Source organism: Chlorocebus sabaeus, chromosome 25, assembly GCF_047675955.1.
Source record: "Chlorocebus sabaeus isolate Y175 chromosome 25, mChlSab1.0.hap1, whole genome shotgun sequence".
Classification (NCBI taxonomy): Eukaryota; Metazoa; Chordata; class Mammalia; order Primates; family Cercopithecidae; genus Chlorocebus; species Chlorocebus sabaeus.
Window position 1 is genome coordinate 56,963,289 of NC_132928.1, and position 10,029 is coordinate 56,973,317.

Sequence of the window (10,029 nt, forward strand, 5' to 3'; positions counted from 1 at the left end):
GATCTCCTGTTTCTGTTTTTGGTTTTGTTATCAAAAAAAACCAAAAATTTCCCAATATTTAAATGTCAGCTACTAAATTCAACTTAACAAACAGGTGAAACACATACATAGGCTAGACTGTGGCTTATTGGCTACCAGATTGCAGTTTCTAATGTAAAGAAAGAATAGGGCTGAGAGTAGAGTCCTGTAGTACAACAGCATTAAAGGGGTGGGCAGAGAAAGAGGAGGGGTGATGAAGACTAAGAAAGGCAGAGAACAGAGACAGAAAGAGAAGACCAGAAAAGGGTGAGGTCAAAAGAGCCAGGGAATAGAAGTGTTTTAGGGAGGACAGCAACATTAGCACCATCAAAAGTAGCACAGAGATCACTGTGGCCAGACTATGCTACACAAACCCATTAATAGTTTTGACCTCTTATTGAGACAGCAGATGTAATTACTACTAAGGAGAGAGGACATAAGAAATCATCCAGGGTTAGAAATGAGGTTCTGAGGAAAGGAAAAACAGTACTTGGTAGAACACTATTTATATCAGTCTCTTAAACTATGAAAAGGGACTCTAAGGACTTCCAGTGAGCATCTTTTCAAAAACAAAGATGAGCTCTGCCACCTCAACCATCCCTCAGATGTGTCTCTGATGGCTAAAACTGGAGGCAAGTAGGAAACTGGAAAGCTTGCCCCATCCTCCCCTCCTCAGAGGCTAAGCTAATCAGAACATGGGGAAAAGAAGGATAAATGAACACTCCAACACTCTAACCAGTAGTGAATTCTGAGATCTTTTATTTGTTTCCATGTAAATAGCAATATTACTATTAACTATATTATTAATATCAATATTAATACTCTCTGAGAGCCAGGAAAGCACTAAATACAAAATTATGGCTTAAAATAGGGGACCTGCCCAGTATACTTAAGAACAAATTATGATTTGGATTGGGATTGTAATCCCTTAAGCATTTTCTAAATAGAAAATCTCTAAGTAACAATTGATAACTGCTCTTGAAGGACTCACAAAGATGTCTGAGGGAAGATCTAAGCTTGTCCGGAAAAAAATACATTCAACATAGTGAAGGAGAAGGTTACACTCCTTGACTCATAGCAACAAGAACATAGACATTTAATATGTGCATTCACAGCTAACACTGTAAGCATAAGATTCTAAACTGTTAGATATTTAACATTCCTCTCATTCAACAGAAAGAAAAGCAAGACCCAGAAATGGGAAATGACTTTCCCAAGGTTACTTGGCTAGTAAGTGGCTAAGTCAAATTTAAAATTCTGATCTTGTGACTTTTCAATTCTCTTTCCACAAAACTCTGCCATGTATATAGAAGGGGTAATTCTCCCTGTGAAGGACATGACTTAAAAGGACTGAGACACACAACACATACTTTTGATGGAAGGAAGGTAGAGTGAGGCTGGTGCATAGCAGAAATATCCCTGTGTGGTTGAAGAGGCCAGCATGGGAAGAGCCGGCCAGGTGCACCCAAAGGGAGTGAGCACCTATGAGAGGGAACCATGACGTCAAGCACAAACAACGCACACGACAATTATATTTAGGCCTGGCATGTGCACTGCACATCCATGAGAAATATAGACAAAAATTCCAAACTTAAAAAATGAACCAGGCATTTTCTTAAATATTACCTGTAGTCATAAACATTTACTTTGTTGGATATAACTCACTGAGTAACTGCAATTTTGCAGAACATTGTCAATAACAAAAAGTGAACTACACACACACACACACACACACACACACAATCTTCTGAGTAGTGAAGCCAGATATCACTGAATATCTGTCTCAGAATGATTCTTGTAAATGTAAGTATTTAGCCCAGTGCCTGGTCCACAGTAGGCCCTCCATAGATATTTAGCTATGATCATAATTCTGTGAGTGCCCTGGCAGTCACTCAGAACTTGATTCCTCTTACCTTACATACAATTTCTTCTATTTAGCATTTTATTTACCTTCCTTCATAACAGATTAAAATAGAGGGATGGAAATATAGTTGAAGATATACTTAAGAGGAAATAGAAAACGGGGGAAAAAAATCCAACTGAGACCGTTTAGTGTAAGGGCGAACAGCCCTCCACCTTTCTGGAGATTCTAGAGATAATTGTAGCACAGTACAAGTCCTTGATAACACAGAATCATCCAGAAAGATTCTGTGATATGTTGTATCCTCTATTTAAAATGTCAGGGAAACATTTGCTACAATTTAAAAATATATATCTCAAAAATTTATGTTTGTTAAAGTTTTGGCACAGAGAAGTTACAAATCATCTGGAAAGTTGACATGAAAAATCAGATTATCCACAGCGTCATAAGCATAACACATTATATCAAGTCAAGGGAACATTTCAACTAAACATAAGGGGATCCTATTCCATTGAAGCCCTGGCATTGGCTGATTATAGACCCTTCTAGTTTCAGTTATCAATGTGAGACTATATGTGGTCTATGGTATTTCTAGACAGAGATCATTATTTTTCATAAGGTACAATAACTTCTTAGTGCTATTTGACATTTGATATCAAATTGAATTTGATAATAAGATCACCTCATTTCTTGAAACCAGCAATGTGTATGTGTGTAAAAGACATGGAGCTGAGTGTGTATCTCAGCATAGGCAGGAGGATGAGCATGTGTTGCTTTGCCTGTCTGTGGCAAAGAATGTGTTTTCCTCCCTAGACTATTAAAATCTGTACTGACTTTTACCCTGAGATGTCCAGTTCCCTGCTATCCTGTACAGTAAAGTTAACCCTTCACAATAAGTTAGCTCACTCTCCCTGTATAGAAGAAAATCTCTCTTAAGTCACTGATTAGATTCTTCACAGCATCACATCCCCGAACAGTTCTTTGAAGGGAAATTTCTATTAACTATGTTTGGAGGCTGGGAAAGCAAAATGGTAAAGAAAAAAAGCTCGTGGTATTTCTTAGACGGCTCTCTTCAAGTCCTGATTTTTCACAAGCTGATTCTTCTTTTGAACCCCCACCAAACGAAAAAGTTTAAATTTAGGCAATATGCAAACTGAAACCAATTTAACCTTGGAGAGGCCGCTTTGGCTTCCAGGGGTTGGTTCATACCACCTTTGGCAGATTCATAATCCCACTCCTTCACTCCTTGCTCCTCTTCATTTTGATAATGCCACACACATGTCAGATTTCCAGCAAATGGTAGTCAGGTACCGTTTTCAGTGACATAAGTTTATTATGACAATTGCCTGACCAATAGAAACAATGCGTCTTGAAGAAGAGGCATCTATGTTTTCTTTCTCACAAAGGTGCCTAGTAGGCTCAAGGCAATCTTGGGGTGTGAGGGCTAGGCAATTTAGAAAATATAAGGATAAATAAGATTAAGCGGTATATAAAATAAGTTTTAAATATCCCTGAGGGGTGGGGGTGGGAGGGCCGGGATCTGCTTCTTGTCACATCCCACGTGGCTGAGCTGGGAGGTTCCTTCACTTGCAATGAAGAATCCATGTCCTGTCCACCCCCAACTTGGTGTTCATGCTGGTGCCTGGTTTTAGACGTTGCCATCAGCCCCTCAGAGGACGCAGAATTCACCAGGATTTTGATGGATAAGAATCAGTTCTCCACCATTCACATGGAAGTCATCCAGGGAGGTATTGTCAGTGGTCACATTCAAGTAGACTTTGTCTTTGTAAGTCAGAGAAGCCACCATCAAGGAGTTGACAGACCTGACCTTCTTCAGTTGGAAGAGGGGCTCCTCATCCTTCTGGTAATGAAGGCTGATATTGACTTCCTGGGAGAAGTAGCCCTTCAGGGAGATGAGATAAAACCCATCACAGTTGATGATAACTGAGTTGTTCTGCACCTTCATGATTTCATCCTCCTTTTGTGAAGTGAGGATGAAACCCTCCTCCTTCTTATATTCTAGGAAAGATAGGGGGAAAAAATGTTAATTAATTCCTAAGCATAGAATTGGGTAACAACCTTGTAGTACATCTGCAATCAGATGAAGAGAAAGTGATAGGGAGAGATTTTCAAAAATTAAAAGCAGTGAGCTGAGATCGCGCCACTGCACTCCAGCCTGGGTAACAGAGTAAGTCTCTGTCTCAAAAAAAAAAAAGAAAAAAAAGAAAGAAAGAAAAGAAAAGAAAAAGAAAAGAAAAGAAAAGAGTAAAAGCAGGAGAGCACTGTGTTTCTACTTGCGGGGTGGAAACTGCTTTACCTGTGGAATGGAAGAAGGGGCAATGCTAACACTAGTGGCCAAGAGAGTCTCAGATGGGGCTGAGATTCAGGAGCTGAGAGATTACAGAAATTGTCACAAAGCACCTATGGCAGGACAGGTGGCTTCAGGGTTTCCCTAATTTTTCAGAACAGGGATGGATTGGCCACTTCAGTGCCTCCTTTCTTGCTCAGTGGATGAACTATGGGCAAAGGGTGGCAGTAGTGCCCCATGCCTTAGCCCTGCACGCTACCCATACTCTGAAGCTTGACTCAAAGCAATTGTTTTCAACTGTTGTCTTTCTGTCATCTGACCATGAAATGCAAATTTTCCACATGCCCCAGACATTGGACCCATCCACAGCAGTTACTAGCGGCCTTTGTTAGCAGTCGCTTAAGCTTAATAATGCAGCTGTGCACAGCATATCTGTGGATTCAGGGTGGCATCTCAAAGCTGCAGGTGGAAGAGCTCAAGGGCACATACTTGTTTCTCTTCCCTACCTCCTATTGCTAGTTTTTCCCAGAAGGTACTTTGGGAAGAGTCACTGCCACAGGAGAAAGAAAAGGAGGAAGAGGAGTAGGAGGAAGTGATAGATTAAGTTGTTTTGTGCAGGGCCATCCCAAGTGCAAGCCAAAAAGCCTGAACTTCTTTTATTTCCATATTAGCACTAAAATCATCCTGAATAGCCAAGTAACCACATCTTGGACACACCCTGTTCTGGTCCATGTTCCTTCGTTAAGCAAAAGAATAGGTCCCCACTGCTAGTCACAATTCAGTAATTCTTGCTTTGTACCAGTGCAGAGGGACGTACTTTGAACTGAAAATGGGGACCACTTATGGAGGGCAAGAAATACTCCCCTTCCCTCAGGCTCAGGAGAACTTAACTAAAAAATGAATATTCATGTGGAAACCACTAGGGGTTATGCTAGCGTTAATCATGGACCCAAACAATCTTCTCTCTGGAGTCAAAGTTTTTATTCTATCAAGGGCTTCCCCCAACTTTCATTAAGGTAAACTCTTGCCCCAGAATACAATTAGCAGGTAATAATGTGTCTTACAGTCAGACAGACTTGTAAGAAGTAAAGCCTTAGTTTCCCTAACTAAGAAATGGAAATAATTTCTACCCAGAAGTTTCCGTGGAGGATTAAATGAGGAACATAAAGTGATTAGTACAGAGACAAACACATATTTGATGAATAATTAATCCCCTTTTCTCTTTATACACCTGTATCCCTAATGAAAATAATATGCAGGCTACAACAATTCTGGGATTTAATTGGAATTTAATTCCTTCCCTAAGGAAAAGGAGAGATCTTGTGTTCTAGAGGAAATTAAGAGACTGAAGAGAAGATTCTTTCAAAAATATGAATCAATTAAACTTCTGACAACACTTACCAGTAAATTGTACTTTGATACTTTGAATTCGAGGATACTGATGTGATACCTGAGGGAGGAAGAAAGACATATTTTTAGGAAAAAAACATGAACAAATGAAATTCACAAGTCATATTCAAAGAAACAGCGAAGCAGAAATGAAGTAGCCTGAAAAAAAAGAAAACACTTTCCTTTTTTTTTTTTTTTTTTTGAGTCAGAGTCTCATTCTGACACCCAGACTGGAGTGCAGTGACACAATCATGGCTCACTGCAGCCTTGACCTCCCTGGGCTCAGTGATCCTCCCACCTCAGTCTGCTGAGTAGCTGGGACTATAGACACGTACCACCACACCTGATTAATTTTTGTTTTTTGGAGTTTTGGGGGTAGGGATGGAAATGGGGTTCTGCGTATTGCCCAGGCCAGTCTCAAACTCCTGACCTCAAGCAATCCTCTCACCCAACCTTCCAAAGTGCTGGAATTACAGGCGTGAGCTGCCATGCCTGGCCCTGACTTTTTCTATGAAGATTGGACCTAGACTTCCACCTGCCCCCTTGGTTTTCCATAACATCTCTTAAGATAAATTAGGACTATTGTGCTCTTTCATGCAAGCGTCTGAGATCTGTCCACATCTCTGCCAAACTCTTCTTTGGTATACTGTTTTGTCTCACTGTGCCCCAATTTCCCATTTTGGATAACGTAGCACTATAGTCATAGTGTTAAGAAACCCATTCAGTTGTAGAGATTCCCTCATGGAGAATGCTGTGTTCAATTAATACATCATGGCCACAGACTCCCAGAATGCACTGGGAGTGAGTTCTGGAAGCTTCCGGCATGTTTGGTCTTTCACTTTAATGTAGGAGTAAAAGCATCCTATTTTCAGGAGACAAAGGCAATAAAAACTGTCACAATCCATCAGATCTCAATATATTTGGTGTAGCTTTTTTAAACATTGGATCTTTCTCTTCAACAGCTTACAAAACCTAACTTGAATTAAGTCAGTACTCATTGCAAAAAGAGAAGTAAAACGGTGAAGAGAGGAATCCTGATAGATAAAACGTTTATAGTACTTTTGTGGTTAAAAGAACAAAGAAGCTCAATATGGAGCCAACTCCAAGATCTCTTAAGTAAAAAAAAAGTGGGGGGATGGACAGAATTATACATAAAGTCTATTGCCATTTGTGTTAAATAATAATAATAACACTTGTATGGGCATTGTAAGAATATACAGTATACTAATGTATCTGAAAGAATACACAAGACACTAGTTGCAAATGTTGTGCCTGGAGAAAAAAATTGGAAGCCTGAGGTCAGGAGTAGGATTGACCTTTACTTTTCATGGTCTAATTTTTTAAAAAATGTTGTGCCATATGTTTGTATTACCTACTAAAAAAGAAAATAGAAAAAAATGTCTGCTGGGCACAGTGGCTCATGCCTGTAATCCCAACACTTTGGGAGGCCAAGGTGGGCGGATCAGCTGAGATCAGGAGTTCAAGACCAGTCTGGCCAACATGGTGAAACCCTGTCTCTACTAAAAGAAAAAAAAAAAAAATTATCTAGGCATGGTGGCACGTGCCTATAATCCCAGCTACTTGGGAAGCTGAGGCAGGAGAATCACTGAAACCTGGGAGGCCCGGTTACAGTGAGCCAAGATCGCACCACTGCACTTCAGCCTGAGCGACAGAGTGAGACTCCATCTCAAAAAAAAACATCTATTATGCCTGCCAAGAACAACGGCTCTTCCCACAAGGTTATTTTGGCATGACGTCCTAATCAAAAGTGAGGAAACAGATTTGTTTTTATGCCCTGGGTAGTGGAATTCCTGTTTCCCACTCTCCTGGCACACTAGTAGCTTTAGTCAAGCATATTCCACTGGCACCTGCCCACACAGACGAGGAATTCCCTACTTCTGTTATAAGCCTAATCACAAGCCTTACCAAGCTAAAACCAACAGGCAGCATAAGAAGAATGCAGAGCCATTCGGAGCCCTGCCAGGGACTGGGCTGCAGGAACAATATGAGTTCAATGTGCTGAGCACATGGAGAGAGGCACTGACTTGGGTAGAAGCAGAAGTCTTTAGCTCTCCCACTTCTGTGTACTGTTCATGGCATGATGGCTAATTAGTGTCCTTCGTGCTTAAGGGCAATGCTCTGGAAGAAAACCTGTCAGACAGCAAATTACCCTACCACCATAGTTCCCTGGGTAAATAAATGTTTCCACTGCTCTCTGGGCTAGTTAGTGCCAGCATGAATTGCCACGTGCTAAATGTCAGAAAGAAGCCGTCTGTGGAGTAGCACAACAGCACAGGCCTCAGTGTGCAGTGACAGAGTGCTAATGCCAGGCAGGCAGGCACTGTGCCAACTTAAGCAAGTTTCATAATCTCCTTAGATGGCAGTTTCTCATCTTTAAAAGTCACTAGAAGATCAGGGGCATTCCTTTCAGCACTAGCTTTCCATGATTTAGATTTTAAAAGTTGTGACTTTAATTTAATAAAAAAGAAAAAAACCTAAAGCTTCCTCATTCCCAAATTTACTTTCACTCTCTGATCTAAAAGCCCTTGTGATTTGATTATTTTGACTGACTTTGCAAAGATCTCCAAAACTATCCTGCAACTTAAGGAATGCTCCAACTTTTTGAAGTGCCCTGATGAAGTAAGGGTGGTGGTGACCAAACATTCTCTGAGACCATGATGCTGACAGGCAGTGAGTGAGTAAAGCACATGTGACATCCTCCGTGTTGGAGTCTAGACTTCCAGTAGATCAACCTGGAGGAAGCTGATCTACTGAAACTCCAGACTCAGGCATCCTGTTCCTTCTCCTGAAGGTCATGTAGGGGTAGAAGTTTGCATATCCTCTGAAGTCTCTTACTAACATCGATACCATCAAGTTTAGGCAATGTTGTGAAGTAGAAGAAGATGATCCTTCCTCTTGTTCATTGGTCTTCCAACCATCTTCCCCCTCATCCTCCATACCTGATGACCTCATGCTGACTACCTCAGTACCCAGAGACACCCCCACAGTGCCCAAGTCAAAGTGCTGAAGAGCCTGGCTCCAACCTCATTGTCAAGCCTTAGTGCCACATATATCCTTTCTGTGTCTAATGTCTATCTAGCTATTTGTTCTGATCTCCTTGCAGTTGGGTAGGCAGCCTGGTAGGATGGCACAAAGAGCATAGATTTTGGAGTCAGATTTAGTTCAAACTGACTTTTCTGGTTCTTTGAATTTGGAAAAGTTGTAGCATTTCTTAGCTTTAGCCTTTATACATGTGAAAATAAGACATAATACTGTTGGTGGAACTTTCCAGAAGATGAACCCCAAGTTTAGATAGGATAACTTAAAGCATCCAGCAGTTTGCCAGCACATGGTACATGGTAAGCATTTTTAAAACGTAGGCCAGGTGCAGTGGCTCACACTTGTAATCCCAGCACTTTGGGAGGCCGAGGCAGGCAGATCACATGAGATCAGGAGTTTGAGACCAGACTGGCCAACATGGGAAAAGCCCATCTCTATAAAAAATACAAAAATTAGCAAGGCGTGGTGGCATGCACCTGTAATCTTAGCTACTGGGGAAGAATCGCTTGGACCCCGGAGACAGAGGTTGCAGTGAGCCGAGATCCCACCACTCCTCCAGTATGTCCCTCCATCTGTCTCTGCCCATTAAAATCTTACCATCTTCAAGGCCTAAATCAAATCCTTGAGTTTCAGTTTCTGTATTCCCATACAAGTATTTAAAGTCACTCATTCACACAGAGGTTTATAGAAGCTTTGTTCATAATTGTCAAAACTTGGAAGTAGCCAAAATGTCCTTCAGTAGGTGACTGGATAAATAAACTGATACAACCATACAATGGAACATTACTCAGCACTAAAAATAAATGAACTATCAAGCTGTGAAAAGACATGAAGGAATCTTAAACGCATATTATTATACAAGAGAAGCCAATCTGAAAACAGTATGTACTGAATGACCTAACTATATGACATTCTGGAAAAAGCAAAACTATGGAGATTAAAAAGATCAGTGGGTGCCAGGGGTTAGGAGTGGGGGAGTAATAAACAGGTAGAGCACAGGGTATTTTTTAGGGTAGTGAAAGTATCCTGTATGATTCTGTAATGGTGAATACATGTCATTATATACATTTATCAAAACCCACAGAATGTACAACACTGACAGTTAACCCCAATATTTTAAAAACACTCTATTGACTTATACTGCTAGTGAATACAAGTCTTATCTCCTCTACTCAAGACTACTTAGCTGTGTGACCTTGGGAAAACTGCATTCATCTTTCTGATTTTGTTTCTTAATCTGTAAAATTGAGATAGTAAAAATCTGTATATCAGAGAATTGTAAAGTTTGAATGAAATAATATATGTCAGTGATCAGGATCTGGCATGGAACATTGCAAGAAGTTAATAAACATCAGCAATTATTCTTGGATGCACGTGGAAAATAATATCCATG

General features: G+C 40.6%; 1 protein-coding gene across 1 annotated transcript; it reads right to left on the reverse strand.

Annotated features, from left to right (window-relative positions):
- Nucleotides 1-760: 760 nt before the first annotated feature.
- Nucleotides 761-5,673, reverse strand: TNFSF4 (TNF superfamily member 4). The gene is made up of 2 exons (XM_073011788.1): nucleotides 5,589-5,673; nucleotides 761-3,898 (listed from the first exon to the last, which is right to left on the reverse strand). The coding sequence occupies exons 1-2, from the start codon at nucleotides 5,656-5,658 to the stop codon at nucleotides 3,549-3,551; spliced, it is 420 nt and encodes a 139-aa protein (XP_072867889.1). The 5' UTR covers nucleotides 5,659-5,673; the 3' UTR covers nucleotides 761-3,548.
- Nucleotides 5,674-10,029: the final 4,356 nt, after the last annotated feature.

What these genes read in the sequence shown, in the direction of transcription:
- TNFSF4 (XM_073011788.1), bottom strand. Translation starts at nt 5,658, where the DNA reads ATGTCTTTCTTCCTCCCTCAGGTATCACATCAGTATCCTCGAATTCAA. An exon ending in TATCAAAGTACAATTTACTG is followed by an intron (nt 3,899 to 5,588) that starts GTAAGTGTTGTC and finishes TATCTTTCCTAG; the next exon opens with AATATAAGAAGGAGGAGGGT.